The following is a 23,588-nucleotide window of genomic DNA, read 5'->3' on the forward strand; positions in this document are numbered from 1 at the left end:
GCAAAACAAATGTGTATGCTGAAGGGATTTTTTTGCAACCCTCATGCAATGATGAAAGACAATAGGGTGTGGGTTGCATGACGAAACAGAGGGTTTGCAAACACTTTTCTTTCTGGTTTTTGTGATGTAGATGTGTGCACACTGGGACTGGTACACTGGGAACTAACTACCTAACCTGCAACTAATTCAAGCTAAATTCTGGTTGTAAGGTTTACTTCACATTAAAATAACCAAAGGTGGGAACTTGAGTCACATGATTTGGACTCAAGTCAGACTTGAGTCACAAATTTGATGACTTCAGACTTCACAAAATCAAATAAGACTTACAACTCGACTTGTGCTTTAACACCAGTGACTCGTGACTTCACTTGGACTTGAGCCTTTTGACTTGAAAATAGCCGATATCTTCCTCCAAGCCCAGAGATTAAAAGTATGTTATTTAAAAAGTGCGCCATGAATCAATTAGTTTCCTTTTATGTCCTGAACAACCAACATTAACGCTATTCATTCCCAGCAAGTGGACACTTCATTCCCTGACAGAATACACTGAAGTTGCAAGAGAAAAATATGAAGAACCAATGTCATGTTGCTGAGTAGCACTCGGAAAAAATGATATCAAAGATAATTTTGTGTCTGTACAAAAACTATTGGTGTTCATTAAAAAAAACAATTGCAGTAAGCAAGACAAGGGGCTTAAAATTTGCAGATGGAGACGCAACAACTTCTGGCTTTGTTTGAGATTTTAAGTTTCATAAAGAACACTAACTTGAGGCCAATTTTAACATCATAGTAATTTTATAGTAGTATGGGTTAATGGTGCTATATTATATGTAAGAGCAATGTCAGCACTTCTTTTTATAAAAGGGCTCAATCACACTTGTTCCCCTACAAACGTGTTTCAGCACATACAAATTTTAAGAAGTATTCATGATATTTGTAAATGTATTATTACTATGTCGTCAAAATGACATTACATTTGGTGAAAAGTGCATTATGACTTGTTTAGGACTCAGTATTCAAAGTTTAAGAGGTTGGACTTGACTTGTCACTTGTCACTCTTGACTGGAGACCTGGGTGCGAAGACTTATGACTTGTTACTTGCAAAACAATGACTTGGTCCCACCTCTGAAAATAACCCCTGAAACTCGTGCAGTATATGGATGTCTGTTTGTAAGAAGTTAAAAGATGTTGCTCCATCCTTGTAAGTGATAAAGTATTAATGGACAGCGGTAATGCACTGAGTCAAACTGCTTCATGTCCTATAAGAGAGAGGAGGCTGGCATGAGAAACGCGGAAGTGACGTCATTGATAAGTACCTCTGTAACCGTCTATCTTCCGCCTACCAGCCAGGCGAACAGTGTAAATCGCTCTGTGGATTTCCCCACACAAAAACCACTGTTGGTTGTCAACGCGGGCACAGCCGACGCTTCCCTGAGAGGTAAATCACACAGACTTTAACCAGCGGGAATTAACGCAGCAGTTTTATAAATGTGTCTGTTTCCTCCCGAACTCCAGAGGGCCTTGTTTACATCTCAATCCGCGGACTAGAGTGTGTGAGAGGCGGCGGCACAGCGGGAGACAACGATAAGAGGGTGGCTAACCGTGCCAGCTTTTATGTTGTAAATTCTCCTTTGAGTACAAAATTAACTTTTTCTTAAAGGCATTTGCTAGTCTGCTCTAAAAGCACCCAGTAATTTAATTCGTTAAACTCGTGGGTTTGGCATGCCGTTACTTCGTTACTGGATATAACTGCTAGCACGCTAGCCACGAAGCTAATGTAGCTAACGGTAAATTGGCTAGTCGCTCTGTGCATGGACTTCACTGCCGTTATTTTATTTCTAGACTGAAGTCGGGCCGTAAAGTCGATGTCCAGCTACAACCAAGACGTTTTTTACGTTGCTTAATCTCTTTCACAAGCTCTTACGTCCCATCCCCCAAGACGTGTTGTCAAACCTGTGCTGAGTCGCTGTGATACATTAGCCTAGCAAGATGTGTGTCACCCAGTTGGCTGCCTATTTTTAGCCTGGACCGGGCGGAATGCGAGCATTCGTCTGTCGCTGGGCTGGCACCGGGGCCGGCTGGCTGGCTGGCTGGCTTTCCCCGTCTAACCTTGTTTTTTATCCAGGTGGATATTTGCGAAGTCACATTTGATCCCCGGTGCCAGCAAACGGGTTTGAGCCGGTGTCTGTCGACCACGGTGGATACAAATCTCATGTCGTATTAAGCCTCCTTAGGGCCAGTGTTTTGTCAAAGTTTGTATCATCCTCTGTGTTTTTGACGTTCAAAGTTATTGGATTCTTTAACCCATGTTGCATGGTGCGAAGACACGTTTTGGTAATGAGGAAACACAATGTACCCATCCGCATTCAGAAAAAACAGTGGTGATAAAATGGATCTAACAAGGGCATGCAGTTTTGCATGACACCTAGTGTTGCACAGCAATGCTAGGAATCTACTTTCCACAATGCAGCTTTACTTTCAGATGAATTTGATTGCTCTGTCAAAGGTAAAGCAAGATACTAAATACCACACAATCTGCTTTAGGTATGTAACATCCCAGGTCTAGTTGTGAGGATGATGTTAAGTGCCGTGGTCATTTTAATTTGACATTCTCAAGTCTTTTTGAAGTGTGTATGTGTGCTGAAAAAAAATCCCTTCTCACATTTTGGGGATCAATAAAACAACCCCCAAAGTGATTACATTTGTAAACTAAGGACATGTCCAGGTGTGTTTGCCTACCCCATGCCGACATTTATTTTATGAGTCCGGTCATGCATTATGGCTTTGCTGTTGTGTGCTTGCAGTTGTTTTGGTTTTTGCTAAGGCAGGCTCTCCTGTTCTGTTACGTGTCCAATCTTACTTTCCTCTTTGTCACCAAGTTTACTACGGTTACAGTTTGTTTTCCTCACCCCCAAGGCTAAAGCATGTTCAGCTAATCCTCCAAATCATGTTTTAAGCTTTAACCCATGCCTTGCATCCCACACAGGTGTATCAGATCTACAGTGAAGTTAGATCCAAAATTACAGAATATATGAGCAAGAGCTGATTTTAAAATCCTATCTTTGTGAAGTTCAGTCTGAAGCTAGAAGCAGACACGGGGGAGCAGAAGTAGTCACAGAAATTGGATTCTCATTCTGAAAGCGATAACTACAGAAAAAGTGCATCATTTGGTAGGAAGTAGGGAGGAGGATTTTAAATTTTCATAGCATAGAAGAGTGGCGAGTCAAATGGTGAAAAGGGTTGGTGTAGCTGTGATGTGATCGACTGTGCATGCTGGGAGGGACCTTGGACCTAATCCAGTCACATCCCATGGTCTTTAGATCATGGCCGGCTTGTATTCTAGCCTGCAAAGACGATTAAGAGTTTGTCAATAGGCCCCAATGTCTAGCAAGTAAACAAAATTTAGGAGCCATTTTCATTGCAGTACATTCCAACTTTGTACATCTATTTCTGTCTTTCTATAAACTGTGCTTGGAACTGCATCAAAGTACAACAAGAGTAACTTAAAACCATAATCAAATTCCTTACATGTGTACAAATACTTGGCCAATAAAGCTGAATTTTATATGACATAATCTGTGATAAAAGGTCAGCTGCTAAGTAGAAAAGGCAGGTGAAGCAGGCCCAGCCAAAAGTTTAGCAACAGCTGTCTGGCAGCTTGTGTAGCCCTGCAGCAGAATATGTTATGCAAAGAAATTATGTTTAAGAAGAGATACATTAAAAATTTGTGACAGGATTTGCATAATATCTATTGCAAAACTACTACAGAATCTATTGCGTGGTTGATTTATTTTTTCCTGAAAGGGTGTGTAATTTGTGGGCAGAACAGGAAACAAATGTTGACACCCTCCACTGGTGGTTTCTACCATCAGTAGACATATTACTTGTGGAAAATAAGGGACATTCTGGACTCAAGTCACTACCTAATGTGTTTGTAGCTTTTTGTATAATCCAGAGTCAACACTAGCACATACTTGATTGCCACCCAGCTTCTGTTTTTTTTTTTTTAGTCATTAACATTTTCATCTATATGCCACGTGGACAAATTAATATAAAAATTCACCAGTTACTCAACTACCTTTCAGTCAAAGTGTTTTATTAAGGCGTCTCCCAAAGAGTTCTCCCAAATGTGTTTAGTAGAGTCGGACACAGTCTACAGTATTCCTAGCATTCAAGACTGTTAATTGCATAGAGATGGGATTTTAATAGATTAATAATGTACGATACTAGCGCAGTGCCCCTTCAAAACATGCCTGTCCTGAACAGGCCAATAGCTCGGCCTCAGCTGTTGCTGTTTGCGGCTGTCTTGAGAATTGGTCATCCAAACAACTTCACACTTGACGCTGCACTTCTTTGGGTCCGGAGCATAGACTGTGTATAAAGATGGGCGACACATCTGCACTTCTTCCACTGTACAAAAATGAAGCCAGAATATCCCAGATACGGACGCTGCCGCCGATGGCATCGTTCCAGCCCATACATCCGCCCATATCAGTGCCATTGGCCTGACTCAGTAGCAAGTACACTGATCAACACACACAGCTGTCAATCATGACATAACACCCCCTTTTTACAGCACCAAATAACTAGTTAAAACCGAATGTAATAGAAAAATGAACATTTATCGATACATAATTGTAAAACAGCTACCCAAACTGACAGAAATCATCTTCGGGAAAAATACGTTTGACCTGTACTTGATTTTTTCCGTTTGGCCCATTTTCCATCTGCTGGATGCAATCTGCAACCAGCCACCAGGGGGCAATTGAGATGTTTTGGCTCCATTTCAGGGGAGCTGTCATGTCACCCATCTTTAAAGTCCATGGTCCCGGACATAGTTGCGTGCCCTAGCTGCGTTCGTGTATCAATCACATTTGCTGACAGCTAGTTATTTGGGATCCGGTTATTCCCGAGAAAAAAGTGTTAATTCCAAGAGTCAAAGTGTTTGCTACAATGTCATATCCCTTGTCTGTCTTCCTTTATCTGTTCTTTAATGTGCTATGAGCAATGGAGAGCGAGCTGTATCCAGCATGCCACTCAGTGGTGTAACAACCACTCGGTGGTCACCTCTATATACGCTACACTAATAAATGTGCCCGTTAGATTTCAAGAGTTTACACTCGACAGTGCACTCTCTTAGGTTCTCAGACAATTGTGGAGGTGATTGGTTACTGGGAAAACAAAATGACAGACAGACACTGTTTTTGGAATCGCATATTCACGTACTATTCATATTAAGTATGACATCAAACTGAGTATGTAGTGTGTTCCAGCTGCATAGTATATGGATTTTGTGCATGCAAGAAATGCCCAGATGTATGCTACATTAGCAAGAATTTGCTAGGTGGGAGGTGGAGATTTTGACTTGTCTGATGAAGGGCAGGAGCCCGAAACGTAACATGTGAATAAATTTTCAAGGAGCAGCTTCTGGTGTGCGGACATTATCTTTTATTTCAGGTGGAGATTTTGAGCCAGGCCACGAGCTGTTGTGTCACTTTATTACATTTTTTTTTCAGGTGACAAACTAACCATTTAGATTACCAATGTGTTGCAAGTTTGGATATAGAAAATAAATTTAGCAAAGAAAGGGCAGAGAACATTTTATCAGTCCCTTAAGACATAACCCAGTTACATGCAATTTATAAAAAAATTAAGAATATTCAGCAACTTTGATCACTGACAGTATGTATGTTTTTTCTTTTTCTCCCCTCTTTTACGTTCATTATTCCTCTTCCTCTCTCTCTCTGTTCCTTGTTTTCGTATTTATTCCTTCCTTTCCTCCTCTTCAGTCTGTTTTTTTCCTCCTCAGATCACCCTGTAACCAGATTTCCAAATGAGTGACGGGGAGTGTGACTTCTTCTGCTTCTTCCGCTGCTGCTGAGAGCGCTGAGCACGCGCCTCAGACAGACAGGAAGGCAGTGTGTCTCTGAGCAGTGACACGAGTAGGTGGAAAGGGGCCGCAGGGAGAAACAGGGTGGTGGAGCTTCAAACGAGCCATTTTAGCCAATTGGACCGCTTGGATCCGACAGGTAGGCGGACCGTCTACCTGTCCGGGTGGTTGATTCAATCGACTGGATGTCTGTGGACATGAACAGCCAGGCGTCGGACAGCAACGAGGAAGACTTCGGGGTGAACTCTGAAGAAGAGGAAGATGAGGATGATGGAGGAGAAGAGGAGGATCAGGGCGACATCGCAGGCTACTATGAGGGCGTGGCCAGCGACGTGGAGCAACAGGGCGCTGACTCCTTCGACCCAGAGGAGTACCTGTTCACCTGTCTGACGTACAAAGAGAGTCAGAGGGTGCTGACAGAGGAGGTTAACACTGTGGCTGCTGCGCTGAAGGTGAGCTTGTGTCTGTGGCTGGGTTGTGTGATACTCCTTTGTCATAATCGTGAGAATGAAATTAAATGTTTTCATCGCGGAATTTGCAAAAACAGGATCTGAGAGTAGTTCTTGGCAAGAACAGTGTGCTAATAAGATGTGTCTGTAAAGTCGGATAGATTGGTAAAGGTCACCGTCATATTTTGTTTGTAACCTTTCAGACAGACCTGGCTTTCAAACTTTGGCCTTACAGGTCACCGTACACTTTATATGACCAGCAGTTCACAAAACAAAATAAGGCTTTTGGCGGTGTATTGCACAAAACAGTAATAAGAGCCATGCTGATGTAATTTTTCCCTCAGAAAATCATGCAAAGTGGAACGGACAGAGTCTGGTTACGCTGATTGGCAGGGTTCTTATGCAGTGTGAAAAAGTATGGAATATGATCTTAGTAATTTCCACATCTTGATAAGCACGGAAAATACAAAAGAATATGATAAGACAATTATGTTTTCAGACTACTGCCCTATTTTGTTGTCTTAAATACAAAATTGAGAATTTCTAAAAATAAATCCATCATACTAGCAGAGTGTTTTTCATGGCGTTTTTAGCAGTCAGCCAGTGCCGCCAAAATGTTTACCACCATGTGAAAGAGTGCAGGCCAGAGCAGGCCTGATGGCGTCAAAAGAAAGAAACGAAGTATGGCATGTGACTGAACGCACACTCCTACGCAGAGCAACCCCGAGCCTGTACATCACAGCCTGCAAAACAGCCCCAAGTGCCTTATAACTGAACCAAATGCAGATAGACGCAACCAAATTAGCTTGAAAGAAAATGCAGCAGTATCTTTGAATTGTATATACAGTGTACATACCATCTCAACCAAGCCACCATAACCAAATATTAAGCTTGGCTGAACATTTATGAGTTGTGCAGTGATATATTTATCAGAACAGTAAACAGACAGAACCTTCTCTGCATAGGAAAACATACCTTTATGACTGCATTCATTGTTGTTTCCATGGACACGGTGAATAAACAAGGCTGCAGAGACACTATGAAAACGATGCTTACTTTTTTCAACTCATTTTTAGTTCTTATTTATTAAAGAGACTAAAAATATGTAGGGAACAATAATATTAATTGTTTAGTATTTTAGGGGATGAGCTTGTCTGGGTTTTGTGCTAATAGTACAGTACCAGGCTTCAATCTTCTGGCAGTTATTTGACAACATAATAGCATACATAGTCTGAATGTAATTGGCATGTTAACTGCGAAAACTCTATGGAGAAGTCTGGAAAATTATGGAAATTTGAAATGTGCAGGAAGCCTGGATTGGTCCCAGCAGGTTAAACTATGCTCATACTGTTCATGATTAGAAATAAATGCACATTTCACTTGTTCTAATTGACATATTTTTGTGCTTCTGTCATAAGAGGATTGCACAAGCATTAAATAGTGATTTCATTAAAGCTCACGAATGGTAATAAAATAGTAATTTCTGCACTGAGACCTTTAATTAAATTACTCTTTCAGGCTTGCAAAATTAGAATTTGAATAAGTGATCGCAGAAGAATTTGAAGGTGACAGATGTTGACTTAATAACATTTATATTTTGTGTACATATTTTACTCAATTGGGTTTGTGAGGGCATATGCTGTTGTTGTGGGAAAGCTTACATCTAGTCGACAGTAGAATGACACCTTTAAGACATTTTGATTTGAGTGTATTTCCAAAACGCAAATGACACTTGAGCACAGATGAAACAATAAAGCAAGAGGGAAAGTTTTCAGGTTTAGTCATATGTTGGTCATTTTTCAGACAGTGGTGTTCAGTGTCTTTCAGTCGGTGTGTAAGCAAGACTGTTGCTAGGTTGTACAATAAATTAAGTATCTTAAAAAAGGATGTCCCAGCGTTTAGTGTTGGTTGTCAAGTGAGTTTCCAAAGTAAAACCAGACTACTTATGGAGATGTACGGAGTCCTGATAGTTACTACCTGAGTTGCTAATGCATTTGTTGGATTTGCAAGTCTAAAACCAAAAATAACACTTCATCAAACTATTTAGTTCATAGCTGCACTTTGTTAGTTGAGGTTATGTTTCTATTTAAAAATCCCAGCCTCACAACAGGCAAATTGTAATCTCTGTCAGACAGTTTACATTGTTCTGAGTGCACACATTAATATTGATGCATTTTTACAGCAAGACAGAAGGAGGCTGACTAACGGTGAGGTTATATCATGTTGAACATGGCCTTTCATGCCTCACAATAGGCCCCTTCCACAGAGGACATTTTGACTTATCACAGAAGGAAAAGCACAGGTGTAAATATTAAAATTAATGGTGGCTGAATTCCATGTAGCTGCTCTTGTTTCATGGTGCTGTATTATTGTGCACGCAGACTCACTGTCACTGTCATGGGACACATGAACAGAGCTGAGCCATCATTACTGTTATCAGTAACACCTGTGCTTTTCCTGCTATGACAAGCCAAAATGTCTGCTGTTAAAAGGCCAATGAGTAGGTCTATTCAGGGTAACTTTGCTGAGTCTGCATGCTGGAGCACCCTACTTCACACTTGTACACAATTATACATAATCACACCTGGGAGCTGCACAGCACAACTACAGTCTGAGGTTAGCAGGACTGAGCAGCTCCCAGAGGAGCAGCTGTGTGTTTCTTGATGGCTGTAGGTAAAAAAAAGGGAGAACTTCCTAGTCATTGAATTGTTGACTAATATGAGCCTTAGATGTCTGGCCTTTAGTGCTAGGTGATATCATCTTTATAGAGTTATCGTCTTGCATTGTCTAATACTGACTGTGCTGTGACAGAATATATCAAGTCATCAGCAGGGACATTAGTGCCTGAACTACATTTCAGTTCCTCTGGCTGATAATTTATCAAGACAGAGAGGTGTTAATGGAGTCAGCGCAGCTTTTTGTGTTGTACAGTTTGTACTAGCCTATAGACAAAGCTACCTTTTGTGTGTTTCATTGATTGCAGAATCTTGTAGTCTATATAGTAATATCACAAAAAGTGATGTCTTGAAATAGCTTATAATGTCTTGCCAGAGATCAATAAAGCAGAAGGTATTCAGTTTACAACAGTACAAAACCAAAGCAAATCAAATGTGTACACATTAGAAGCTGGATTTAACAAACAAACATTTTACTCAGCTATATCAATTATCACTGATACATTTTGTCATGATTGTATTGTTGACAAGTTTCTTCTGTAGTGAACAGGAACCTTGTGCTTTCAGTGTTTACAGCAGGTTCAGAGTCGTGAAGCATTTCCCTCTCATGAAGGAAGTAGAGTCAGCATATTATTCACTACGAACAGGCAAACTGGGGATATGAGAGCTGTGTATCATTTCAGATTAGCTGACTTTCAAGACAGCCGAGTCACTCATGTGTCACTGAAGCAAAATTTAAGCGATCTGTCTCCTCTCTGTTTTTTCCCTCAGGTTTTACCTGCGGTAGCAAAACTGATCCTGGTGCATCTTCACTGGCAGGTTTCACAGATATTGGACAGGTATGTCTCCTGCTGCTTCCCTGCTCCTGTCTTTTTCTCTTGCAGTCCTTATTTGTCATCAACCGTCTCTCTTTCTTTAATTTAGGCTCTCTGTCTGCCTTTTTCCCCCCATTTTTTTCATTACTGTCTCATTCTCTTGCAGTTTTATATTTTATGTCTATCGTCCTTGTATGACCCTGGTTCTGTCCATGTTCCCCACAGATATAAGTCCAACTCGTCTCTGCTGTTAGCGGACGCTCTGGTCCAGCCCAGCGGCACCTGCAGATCAGTCACTGTGAGTAACAGGCCACATGCTTCGTTCATACCTTTTTATTCAGATTTAATATGTCATTCACATCTTGTGAGCGTACTAAAGCCTGATTTATGGTCCTGCATTAAATCAACGACGTACCTACGTCGTAGGGTACGTGGCTACGCAGGAGGCTCGCCGTAGCCCCCGGTGTAGCCTGACGTGCACCTCCCAAAAAATGTAAATACATGTCGAGGCGACGCAGACCCAGCGCAGACCGAGAGGGCTGTGATTGGTTTGCTTGGTAGCAACGCATTTCCGGTTCCGTATTTCCAGATTGCGCCATCCCCGCCATCTTTAAACATCTTCTTTTGCGATGTAGATGTTGCAGTATTAACATAATTTCTTCGACATCCAACAACTCCAACTCCAGCAAGATTCTCTCTCTCTCTGTCGGCATTGTTCACTGTGACCGGAAAAGCCGGAAGCTAAACAAAGAATCAACTAGAGACGACGATAACCATTCAGGAAAGGAACGCAGCCCCCTACCGCTCTGGCGGTGAATTGCACCACGACGAAATGGAGTGACGGAGAAGTTCGAAGGGTTCACGACGGCGTCATGGCAACGACGTCGGCACGTCGTTGATTTAACGCAGGACCATAAATCAGGCTTAAGAATTACTATAAAACAGTTTATTTGTCACTAGGCTGGTTCTTTTGGCATTCGTCCTTCCTTTGTGTGAACACTACTTTGAGTAAAAACCTTTTAGGCCTTATACATGCTTTAATAAACACTGTGTGAAAGTCATAATAAATAAATAAAAACCTTGACAACATTGTTCACTGTGGGTACATAGGTGGTTTGAGCCTGGAATCCCACATTCAGAGCAAAGTAACTTTAAGGACAAATTTCTATCTGGTTGCGATGCATCAGATAATCCACTAGTAGTGGGGAAAAAAACCAGTCAAGTAATTAGGTGATTGACAGAAAAATAGCCATTTAAAGGGGAACTTGGATTTTGATTTCCCATGTTTTATAAGTCACTAACAGGAACCAAAACCTTTGAAATTGGTCCAGTAGTAAGCCAGGCTGCTGCAGCTAGCAGCTGCAAAACATCAATTTACATCCACTAAAAGTGTTTGTTTTGCCCCTGACAGGCTCAGATTGTTATTATCAGTGTCTGGCAACATGTAAAGGATCCTTACAGAGATAGACCTTTTTATTAAGGAGTAAGGTCCTTTTTGTTTTATCAGAAACATCAGACAGACCAGGCTTCAAATAGACAGTAACTTCAGCCTGTACAGAGCCAGCATATTTTCACATCTAACTGAGTGAAGTAAGGGTTTATTTTAACCAAATCAAAGTGATGGAACAGTGGAAAGACCAAGACGGCTGGTGTGACAAATAGGTCTTATCTGTAGTGACATCTTTCCATACTGTTGGCAGACACTGATGATAACAATATGAGCCTGTCAGTGACAAGAACAAGAACTTTTAGTGGACATAAATTGACATGTGAACATCCCTGAACATTACATTATAGCCTGTTTCACTGCTGTGTCTGAAGAGGTGTTGCTTGATACTGGACCAATTTCAAAAGTTGTTGTTCCCATCAGTCATTAATACCCAGTTTGGACCAAAGATTAGCAACAAGAGTTGAAACAGACATCTACTTGCAACGCGCCATTCGGCAACATTCTAAAAATCTGCCGGTTCACGCCAGTGCGACTAGATGAGATGGTGTATCATCTCTATGCAACAACTCTCTGTACTTCTGTTCTGATTTGCAGCTTTTCAGGCTGATTTTGTGGCTGAATATAATTTGTGGCTTCTTAAAATATGAATGAGCATAGTGATGGTGAGATACTGGCTACAGCTGCATTCGTAGTGGTGATGAAGCGGCGAAAAACAGAAAACAGATTCAGATTGACTGTATTGGATGTTGAAAAAGGTGACATGCTTTACATTCTTTGACCAGCCGCTGGTGATTTGACCAGCTGAGTTGCAGGTGACACCATCAGACGGCTTGAGTCGAGCTCAGACTGGCCAGTTTACACTGTTGCAACGTTTAAAACAGTTTCGTCTCATCGTAAATCTTTGGTCTGAACTGGGCTTTAGACACAAAAACAAAGGAAAACCGGGTCTAAGTTGGAAAAATAGTAAACTTACCCTTAAAGATTTGCTGCTGTTCTCAGTTTATCAACAGAGCTGAAGAATTTCAGTGTAGACAGACAAAAAGTTGTAATTTTAAGGCATCACTGCAGTAACATGAGATGGGAATATAGCATTATGTTATTTTTTACAACCTAAGCAATCAATTGATTTATCAAAAAGGTAGATTAATCTGAATACTCGCTGCACTAGTTACTACTTATGACAACAGTGAAACTCAGATCAGTTGCTTGATATGTTTTATCAGACAAATCTGTGGTTTAGCTAGTTGATTTTTTTGTTGTTGTTGTTGTTGTTGTTGTTGTAAGAAGCTCTTGTACTAGCTTGTAGTTTCTGTTTGATGGTGTATTCATGACTCTTGTGTTTATGTGTTCCAGGCCCCTCAGTCCCTCCAGTGTGGTGTGTGTCTACAGGTCGTACGGAGAGAATCCCTGCTGGCCCTGCCCTGCCAGCACTCCTTCTGCAAAGCATGCTGGGAGCAGCACTGCACTGTCCTGGTCAAAGATGGCATGGGAGTGGGTGAGCAGAGTGTGTGTGTGTCTGTGTCTGTGTCTGTGTCTGTGTGTGTGTTTGTGTGTCTGTGTAGTCATCAAAGCTGGTATTAGAGTGGGTGAGTCACACTTTGTTTGCTGTGAGTTCCCAAGTGTCTGTTCATGTATCTGTATGTCTGTTCTTGTATTTATGTGCTGGTGTTCAGAGTTCAGAGTTTCAGCCTCTGATCCTTACGGAAGTTTTATTTCAGCCCATGCTTTCCTGACAGACCACCAGGGTTTGCAGTCTGGTATTTAGTTTAACGAGGCAAGCTTTATCAGTCGCTTAATGATACTGTTTTTTAATGACAGAAAAACACCATAGATTCCGGCTGGATGTTTGTGCCCAGGTCGTCCATAGTTGTGTACGTGTTTGTGTGTGTAAAATCCAAGAGTGACTTCTGACTTTGAAGATAAGGGAGGTGTAAAATGAGGTTTTGATGACTCCCATCTGGTGTAAAATGTACCTGGCAGGCATCCTCCTACATATGATTATTAGTGTGTGTGTGTGTGTGTGTGTGTGTGTGTGTTTGTTTATTTGAAAGTGTGCTTATGTCAGCAGGAGAGCAGATGGAAGTGTGGGTGTGTACACAGATCAGTTTGTACAGTATACTGTATGTGTGTGGTAAAGTGCATACAGTTATCCAGACTCCCTGTCCTCTAGTTTTGAGTGTGTGGGAACACAAGTGCCTTTGTATGTGTGCAAGCGTATTCGTGCGTCCCTGTGCTACTTTCTACGAGGCTCTCTGATAATGTCGGTCCACGTAACCAAGTGCTTCTGAGCCTGGTAAGTGTTCTTCCATCAACTGTATGAAGGACACGTCAGTGATGAAAGACGACCCTGATCCAGTTTCTGGGTCACTGTAACACTAGAAACCAGCCCGCCTAAATCAAACACCACTGGAGTAAACAAGTGAAAATGATGGATGTCGTTTATTGGTAAAAAAAAACCCCCACAAACAACAGTTGCAGCCATTGTAGGGCAGTTTGTGTACACATTGCTGCTCTCACTATACCCTGTCCGTGAATCTTAGTAAAGGGTTTGTGTGTGTGTGTGTGTGTGTGTGCGCGCGCGTTCAGGTATCTCGTGTATGGCTCAGGACTGTTCCCTTCAGATGCCAGAAGACTTTGTCCTGCCGCTGCTGCCCGGAGAGGAGCTGAAGGACAAATACAGACGCTACCTCTTCAGAGACTACGTTGAGGTGTGTGCTGAATCTGTTTGCTCAGATGCTGAATGTACAGCCAGAAATCAGAGGCATGTGAAAAGGGAGTGAGAAGGAAAGAAAAACTCAGTAAGCCCCTGTGTGTGTGTGTGTGTGTGTGTGTTTTTTCCCCCAACAAGTGAATTTTGGAATCTCTTTCACACAGCATGAAATCTGAATAGTCCTCGCTGCTTTATCACTCGAGTGTCTGCCTCACCAGCTGGTTTTCCATCCACATCTATTCAAGAACATGATGATGTCTCAAATTAGACATTTGTGCTATCTTGGAGAATCATTCACCCAAAGTTCGAGGGAAAACATTTTGTTTTTTTACCCAGGTTTTGTTTGAGATTTCTGCCTAAAATTGATATGAATGGAACTCGATTGTGGTCCTAATAATATGGGGAAAATTTAATTTAAACACACCTCTTTTTAGAATTAGTGCCCCTGGTACTCTGGATAATCCACAGATAGGGTTGAATTGACCATTTAAAAACCCTCTTCACTGCAAAAACTTGATCCAAAGCAACTTTTAGCAACCAGCATTCAGGGATTGACAATTATAATGATCATTATCATGATGCATCAATTAATTTTATGGCATACTTTATTTTACTTAACCTTCGTCTCTCTCTCATCATCCCACAGAGTCACTTCCAGTTGCAGTTGTGTCCAGGTGCAGACTGTCCCATTGTCATCAAGGTGCAGGAGCCCCGGGCGCGCAGGGTGCAGTGTAGCCGCTGCAGTGAAGTCTTCTGGTAGGATGCCCACACACAAAAAGAGCACACTGAATTCATCTTTAACTTTAAGAATTTCACAAAAACTACAGTATTACCAGTTTTACTGATGCTTGACTATGGTATACAGCAGTTACAGTTAGGTTTGGCTGGCATCTATTTTTTTTATACCGTCATGCCTTCCTGACATTTTCCAGGGTAAATGATATATGAAGGTATTTGTGTGCAAGCCTGCCCCCCTAAGCTGTGTTCCCCACGCTCTCTTAACTTTTTTAGTCCATTAAATAAACCAAAGGAGCTCACACAGTGTCAAGAAAGTTAATATTCTTACACCTATTTTCCATATTACACAGAAGAAAACAGCTGTATAACTTCTGAATTTATGTTTTTCTCTTTCACTAAATTGAGACTAGCTTAATCACCTTGTTAAAGGTCCAATGTGTAGGATTGAGGCAGAAATGGAATATAATATCCATAACTACGTTTTTATTAGTGTATAATCACCTGAAACCAAGAATTGTTGTGTTGTCATTACCTTAAAATGAGCCCTTTATATCTACATACTGAAAGGGTCCTCTTCCACGGACTCTGCCATGTTGTTCTACAGTAGCCCAGAACAGACAAATCAAACACTGACTCTGGATACGACCATTTGCATTTTCGTGATGGCCCTGGTAGTTTTCCTACAGACTTGGCACCCTGAAAAAGTTTCATTTCGTTGGAATCTGCAAGCTCACCACTGGATACTACTAACTCCTACACACTAGACCTTAAACTTATCATAAAATACACTTCACTCAAACTTGGCAGAAACAAAATAAAACACACCAAAACCATCTTGGTTAGTCTCTCCACTGTTCCAACAATCATCAACTCTGTTTTGGTCCAAATAAACCTTTAATTCTCAGAGTTAAATGTGAAAATATGCTGTTTTTCCACACAGTCTCACTGTGCCGTAGCTGGCTAATTGTTTACAGTCCTGTAAAGTCATCCCAACCACTAGCAGTCATCATATTTCCCAGCTCAGCTGCCTGTTCTGCTAGTAGAGACTGACCTCTGGTGGCGCGTGCTATATACAACATATAATACATCCTCGATACAGCATCTCCATATGAGTTTAATAGAAAGAACAGCATCTGTATTTTGACAGTATTGAAAATCATACTGTCAGGTTGTAATGTCCTTCTGATCCAGTCCAAAAATAAGTTACATGTTGGACAAAGAGCCAGTAAGAGGAAGATACTATCCAAGCTTAAGATCAGAACAAATTAATAAAAGTTGAATGAAGAGTCAGGTTGGTTTACAAATGGCCACACAGCTGATAGCGTGTTTAAAGAAATTAAACGACTCTTGCACACAAAGTTCCCATATTTATTTAAGCTCTATAAATGACCTTTGTTGTAACCATTGTGGTATTGTTCATACTGTAAATATTGCACTGTTTCCTATTTCTCTGTATATTATCCCTTTTTTAAGTATACTTCTACACTTATTTTATGTGAATTTCTTTAACTGTAATATTTAAAATGTACTGGTCATCTTCCATGTTTACGTTTTACCTTTTATATGTCCTTGGTGTGTGGTTTTTAAATAAACCATTACAGGTTGCTACCACACCCTCAATGTGCTTTATGTTTATTATCTCTTTTGATTTATTTTTTGTGTGTGTGTGAAACAAATAAACTAAACATATTATATGATTTCAGAATTTGTCCTTATGGCTGTATTTTCTGTCTCTGTTCCTCTGTTGTAGTTTTAAATGCCGTCAGATGTACCACGCACCTACAGACTGTGCAACGATCCGGAAATGGCTGACCAAATGTGCAGATGATTCGGAGACGGCCAACTACATCAGTGCACACACTAAAGATGTATGATGGATCTATACGTGAACACACACACCCTCGTTCATACAGCCATGCACATACACAAGCACTGGTGTGTCAACATATTTCCACACACACTGTAGTTTTGTACACATGAACGCAGATAATCAGGATGGAGACAGTGTTTGAAGACATAAAGATTCCCATTACATTTTATCTGTACTGCCCCAGTTTGATCATGTTTGTATGTGTTTTTCTCCTCTAGTGTCCTAAGTGCAATATCTGCATTGAGAAAAATGGAGGGTGCAATCACATGGTGAGTCATAGATGAACATCACCCTTTCCCAGAACACAGGAAATGCTAAAAATATAATCCGACCCGAGAGCTGAAGTCCTCGTCTTTAATAGATTGACACTTGTTTAAGTCTCTCAAAACATAACTTATGCTGGTGGGGGTTGTTGTGTCTGGTTTTTGGTTCACTAATTTCATTTCCTCCTGTGCCTGTGTTTATTTCAGCAATGCTCCAAGTGCAAACACGGTAAGTATCTTGTCTAAATTTCACACCTTCAGTATGATCCAGTAAAGCATGAACTCACTTTTCTGAGAGGCCCTTTGCATCCACCTAGTGGCACAATGCATCCATAGAGAGTAGCTATAATTATGAGACGAGTTGGACTAAGTTTTTAAGAAATTCTAAGTGACAGTAGACACAGGGTTCGAAAAAAGTTGGTATATTTTTTTATTGTAGCTATTGGCTAATGTTAATGACCAATATTCTTAACATAGTTAAGTACCCAAATATATATTCAAAAAGCCTAAAATTCTCAGTCAATGAGATGCTTTTCATTTTGTGATCACTGTTAAACCAATGTGCCCCATTTACCAGCTTCTTCCTTATTAGTCAACTGAATGGTGGTTGGTTGTCTGGTGAAAAGGAAAAATATGCTAACCACAGCCAATATCAGACAGTTTAGACTGGCTGTAGACTGACTAACTGAGCTCACCCTACATGTTTCACTTTCTCTACATACTGTATAATGCATGTATATGTAGTGGGGGGTCCATAAATGTGTGTTTTTTGTCTCCTGAAAGACTTCTGCTGGATGTGTCTTGGTGACTGGAAGACTCACGGCAGTGAATACTACGAGTGCAGCCGCTACAAAGAAAACCCTGATATAGTCAACCAGAGCCAGCAGGCTCAGGCCAGAGAGGCCCTCAAGAAATACCTCTTCTACTTTGAGAGGGTGAGGTTTTTAGATTCTCATGTATATCTTGCTCGAAAAACAAATCTTAATTAAGAGCAAAATGCTTCATAAAACACTTTCCTGGATAAGAATAGAGGGTAAAAAACGTTGCAGATGTGTTCATTTCCTCAGACAAAAACAAACACCTTTTCTACCTGTACAGTTTTGCTTTTGTTGTTGTTTTTACCCAAATGCTGAGACTGGTGGGGAAATCTGTGGGTGGAATTCTAAGTTTTAAAACCCTGCTTTACAAAAAAACTTAAACCAGATGAAAGATTATTTCATTTTTCAGACTTGAGGGAGATTAACACATAACAGATTTTGTCCTGCACTGTTTGTGTAAAAAAATGTTAGTGACATTTGTGTCCGGCCATTCTGGGCACAGTAGTATCACAACACACTGTCCGAGGCATGTAAGGAGAACATTTTATTAAACAGACAAGTTTAAATCAAGCATAGCTCTAGACCTGCAGGAGAAATATTTGTTCAGTATTTCATTCTTTTTTATTGTTCATTTATTTATTTAAATGTTTACCCCACCAGTGGGAGAATCACAACAAGTCTCTGCAGTTGGAGGCTCAGACATACCAGAGGATCCAGGAGAAGATCCAGGAGAGAGTGATGAACAACCTGGGAACCTGGATCGACTGGCAGTACCTGCATAACGCTGCAAAGCTACTGGCTAAGGTACTCACACACTGAACTGCCACTGTGTGTGTGTTCTAGATTATATAATGTGAGGAAGAGGGTAAAAGCAGAATGAGAGTAGGAGATGGAGTTTTTGTTTTGGATTTATTCATGAAACTGTGCATATAATTGAATTATAAAGACAGTGTTGAAGTTACCTGACAAGTTAGTTAATATTTCAGAGTATAAAGACAGAGAGCAGTGAGCCTGATGGCTAACTTTTAGCTGCTAACACAGAGTGCGCAAAGCAGTGTGCAGACATGCAGCTCACACTCATAAGAGAGTGTTACAAATGTTACTCATTCATCAGCACTTAATCAAGAAATTTGGATCACTGATATGAAAACCTTTGTTTATCAGTGTTGTCACGCCTCTGTCATGTTGCAAACTGTTCTGGAAAAAAAGGACAAGTGACCTGATTCACTTTCTCTTTCCTGATTGGATAATTTCAAAAGGCTGTTCTGTCATATGCACGTCATGACTTAAAATGTGACACATTCCTCTGAGGTTTTGTATATTACATTTAGACTTTAGTAGATCTGTAGCAGTGATGAAGTAAAATCAATGGAAGGACATGTCAGTAATTGTCTAAGGTGCCTTTCTTTATTTTAACACAGTCTAACTTTAAGTGAACATTTTCCAAACTTTGTGTCTCGTCTTTTTGTTTCCAGTGTCGTTACACACTGCAGTACACGTACCCTTATGCCTATTACATGGAGTCCGGCCCACGCAAGAAACTGGTGAGAAACTCCACGCTGTCCATTATTGCAGAGCACACATTGTAAAATAATATGTAACTATATTGAGGGTGTTAACTGTCTCTTTTTGTCTGTCCTCTGCAGTTTGAGTACCAGCAGGCCCAGCTGGAAGCAGAAATAGAAAACCTGTCGTGGAAGGTAGAGCGGGCCGACACCTACGAGAGGGGAGTCGTGGGAGGTGAGGGGGAGCTCAGCGCCAGTGACAGAGGGGTAAGAGCTGTTGAATGGATTGTTATGATATTTGATAATAATTTGTTAGTTCTGTGGTGAAGCTCTGACTCTTCATGTAGCACCATTGTCAGGTCAAACAGTTAATTATCTCGTCAGGTTTAATTCAGGAGGGGATCAGGCGTTAGTCGTGTGTGTGCATGTGTTAGTTTATCTGTCTGTCCGCAGCTAATCTTGCAAACTACTGGACCTGCTGGCCCAAAATGATTTGCTTCTTTACTCTTTGTGTCTGTGGTGGCAGCAGGCATACAAACATAAGGAAATACAGTCTGTAGAGCAGCACTAGAGTTGAGTGTCATCTGATAGATTTTTGCTAGCAAATAAGGAGGAGCGTTGGCAGGATGGAGGGAATGTTACTGTACATCATTTACATATCCTACCTACACTTTTTATGATACAAAGCTGGTTAAAAATCTTCAAAGTTTTCTTTATTTAGCCAGTAAAGGTGGCACATCATCAACAGAGCCATACCGTAGAAGCATAGAGCAGAAGGCATTTTCTCGCAATCTGATCTGCTAAAAACAAGAAGCCTTACCGTCTGTTGCAGGCCACATTTTCGCCTTTTTATGGCTCAAAAACTAACATCCATAGAAAAGTTTGGTCACATTTGAACCAGAACATTTGCAGATTAATTTCATTTTTGATATATTATGATCCACTAGAGTTAAGCACAATACACAATGGCAAAAAAAACCTCCTGTTATCTTTATCACCATCTTTACTGTATGTGACAATTCCATCAGTTGAAGCTGTGCCACGTGTATTGTCTAGAGGGGCCAGGATCAGCTCCAGAGGCTGCTTGGTGGAGATCTCTGCTCTACTGAGTGCACTTTTCTAGTTTGTCCAATACTTTGGATTACGAATTAACACCTGCAAAACTGACGTTCCCATCAGCCTTAGCTGTACTTTGTGTTTAGTGCTAATTAGCACATATTAGCAAGCTAACACACTAAACTAAGATTGTGAACACAATTAGTCTATTACCAGCTAAACATCAGTATTTTAGGGGCGTCGGTAGCGTAGTGGATAGTGCCGGCGCCCCATGTACAGAGGCGATGCCTCGCTGCAGCGGTCGCAGGTTCGACTCCGGCTTGCAACCATTTGCTGCGTGTCACCCCCCCCCCCCCCCGCCCTCCCTCATATCCCATTTCACTCTGTCCTATACATTAAAGGCAAAAGCCCCAAAAAAAATTATCTTAAAAAAAAATCAAAAAAAAAAATCATTATTTTAACATTGTCATTGGGCCACATTCACAGACAGTGTGTACACACAACTCTGTGCTTACACTGTGGGTACGAACGTTTTAGTGGAAATCTGGAATTCATTAATATTTTCCTTCTCAGGGAACGAAATCAGAGCTGCCTCAGACCGTTCATACGCACAGATGTTAAAGGCCTGGCTGTCATAGAAAATGCAAACACACACCATAAACCTAAATGCAACGTATTAAACAGTAATTATTTAAAAAGGCTCTAACAGATAATATTTACAACTGTTTATTTTCTAATGCATTGGTCAAATGTAGTAAATAACTATGAAATTGACACCCTTTCATCCTCATCAATTTTTAATTTGAAAATTGTACTATGAAGGAGTGTGCCAGTTTTTATTTTATAGAATTTGTGCATATGTTCATTTGTAGGCAACTAGTCAACTGGTCGCCCATTAACATGCATGCAGGGTATATAAAAGAGAAATGTGGAGAACTTCACTGACGCTCATAGCGGTCTGACACTGGTGTGTCTGACACTGGTGTGTCAGACCGCTTCAACTTCAGTGCTTTCTCCATGATACACCTCTGGGTGTATGTATTTCCTTATATAGAGAAATGGGGGCATGGCAACATGCTGACTGCAGATAGCAGCCACGCGCCTCTCAATTTAGAATGATACTGAGTCATCAACATAGGCACGGTGGTGAGATCAAAATCATCCGGTGCACATGTGTCATGAAACCAACAATCATTTTGCATGTGCACAAATTTTATGGGCAGAGTAAGAATGTTTCTGCACTCATATTAGTAAATGAGGCCGATTGTGAGCATGTTAGCGTGCTGAGATCAGCACCTAGCTGTAAGCGCTGCTGTCTGCGTGGCTCTGAACGATGCAGGGGCGAGGGATTACAGTTGACTTTTCACTTTGTCCACATTTTCTTTTGGAAGTGTCTTTAACACTAATGACTTCCTGTGTATTGTTTGTTTGTTTTTACAGGATCTGGAGAATCAGATGCACATTGCTGAGCAGAGGCGACGCACGCTGCTGAAGGATTTCCACGACACCTGAAGCTCCATCGCGACTGCAAAGCACCAGCATCTCCCTCCTTCCTTCCTTCCTCCTTGCCTCCCACCTTTGCTTCCTTCCATGACCACCCCTCAGTGCAGTCATACTGACCCCTCCTTTTGACGCTCGCTCATCGCTTCTTTCTTTCTGTCTCTCCCCTCCTCTCACTCCCATAATGCTGCAGGGTCACAGAATGGCACGATTGTATCTCCCCTTCCTCCTCTCATCCTCACCTCATTTACATGTTTTGGCTCAGAGCATCACATTCACTGTGGTTACACTTGACGCAGCTGTTTAGATCTGATCAGGTCAAATTCTGAGGTCTTGTCATGTGTCTGAAAACAGTGGGTGCGCTTTTATTCCACTGTGAGCGTTGAGACACTGACACGAGCAGCTAAAAGCAACATCCTGTTAAAAGGAGCTGTTGTTTTGAAAAGTTATTTCTGTGATGCTGGAATTATCATTTAAGAGAAAAGGTCAAATGATGGAGAAGCTTTTGTTCAGCAGACAAGGAAGATGTGGGAGATTGAAAACATTTTCTTTAAGGAGACTGTGCTGATTGTGGATTTCAGTGGTTTCACATTGACTATAATGACACTTGCTGGCAATTGTACCTGTAGTACTCACCGGATCAGCCTGAACACAGGAAAAGTTGATTCGTAGTTGCTTCTTCCAAGCTGCAAAAGGTTGATTGACGTGTAGATAAGAAAGGTTTAATGTCAGTGAGTGGAGTGTGTTACTTCTAGAGGAAACATGTCACTTTGCTGGCTTTGTTTTGAACAAACTTTAATATCAGTCAGGACGGGTGCAACTCGACAGGCTCATCAAGTACTCTCAATAGCAGATTAGGGAGCCCTTTTATTGTGAAGGTGCTTTTTTCTATGTATTTTTCTGCCATAAACATGTATATGGTGTGTTTACTGTGGAGAAATGGTGACATCACAGTCCCACATACCCCTTGAAATAAACAAAATACAGTATTTTCCTACGTATGATGCATGTTCGTGTAAACAAAGTACTAAAGAATAAGATGAATGTGTGTTTAAATGACAGCTTTTTTAGATTTTGTTGCCAGTTTCACAATAAACACACCTCGACTCTTTATTTTAGTAGCCAACCTGACCCACTGCAGTCACTACTGCCAGCAGATAGTTGCTAGTCATTATAGTCGAAGTGAAACCACTGAATAACCCACTTGTGTATCTTTACATTCTCACACTGATGTTGCGTGATTGTGTTCAGTTAGTGTAGATCCAAACCAGTGTGAGCCAGATTTCCATAAAAATATTTGTACCTCTGCTGATCAGGTGAAGTTGTTTTGAAGCAGCAAGTGTAATCGCGGCCATTTCCACACACTACAGCACCCAGCGACATCCACATAGCATTTGCATGCACATACCATGCACACATTGACACACTCACGCTCAAACACTCCGCTGCAGAAACTAAACATTAACAGTTAAGTTGTCTCCTTCCCCTCCATCTCGTGCTCTCTGCGCTTTCTTTACATTCATCCCTTCACTTTATTTTGCTCTTTATTTTCTCTTTTCTTCCTGCTCACATTGTTCACTTTTCTTCTGGAAAATGGCTGTTGATAGATAGATCGTTTAAAAAAAAAATGGGGAAAAAATACAAAAATACAAAAAAAAAAAATTGTTGTAATTTTCAACGGTTGTACATTAATACAGAAATAGAGTTACTGAGAGAGTTTTTAAAACCGGAGCCCGTCTCTCGTGTGTTTATTCTACACGCACATGCACAAACAAGGTTGAAGTCTTTGAACTTAATTTCACTTTGTGAGAGTCAAGTTCATATACAGGGATATCTTCCAAAAATGAAG

General features: G+C 40.9%; 1 protein-coding gene across 2 annotated transcripts; it reads left to right on the top strand.

Moving 5' to 3' along the window:
* Nucleotides 1–1,307: 1,307 nt before the first annotated feature.
* arih2 (ariadne homolog 2 (Drosophila)) lies at nt 1,308–23,470 on the top strand. 2 transcript variants are annotated; one of them, XM_050064818.1, is made up of 15 exons: nt 1,308–1,438; nt 5,790–6,342; nt 9,786–9,853; nt 10,055–10,127; nt 12,633–12,774; nt 13,866–13,987; nt 14,636–14,745; nt 16,478–16,595; nt 16,816–16,866; nt 17,068–17,089; nt 17,644–17,795; nt 18,339–18,482; nt 19,154–19,222; nt 19,325–19,450; nt 21,680–23,470. In XM_050064818.1, the coding sequence occupies exons 2-15, from the start codon at nt 6,076–6,078 to the stop codon at nt 21,749–21,751; spliced, it is 1,536 nt and encodes a 511-aa protein (XP_049920775.1). In that variant the 5' UTR covers nt 1,308–1,438; nt 5,790–6,075; the 3' UTR covers nt 21,752–23,470. The 2 variants fall into 2 exon arrangements, with proteins under 2 accessions (XP_049920775.1, XP_049920776.1); XM_050064819.1 differs by having other exon boundaries at nt 5,810–6,342.
* Nucleotides 23,471–23,588: the final 118 nt, after the last annotated feature.

The sequence above is a fragment of the Epinephelus moara genome, chromosome 16 (assembly GCF_006386435.1).
Source record: "Epinephelus moara isolate mb chromosome 16, YSFRI_EMoa_1.0, whole genome shotgun sequence".
In the NCBI taxonomy this organism is placed as follows: domain Eukaryota; kingdom Metazoa; phylum Chordata; class Actinopteri; order Perciformes; family Serranidae; genus Epinephelus; species Epinephelus moara.

Coding starts and splice junctions, on each gene's coding strand:
- arih2 (XM_050064818.1), top strand. CDS start 6,076: ATGTCTGTGGACATGAACAGCCAGGCGTCGGACAGCAACGAGGAAGAC. Junction 16,596..16,815: donor TCAGTGCACACACTAAAGAT/GTATGATGGATC, acceptor TTTCTCCTCTAG/TGTCCTAAGTGCAATATCTG. Junction 17,090..17,643: donor ATGCTCCAAGTGCAAACACG/GTAAGTATCTTG, acceptor GTCTCCTGAAAG/ACTTCTGCTGGATGTGTCTT.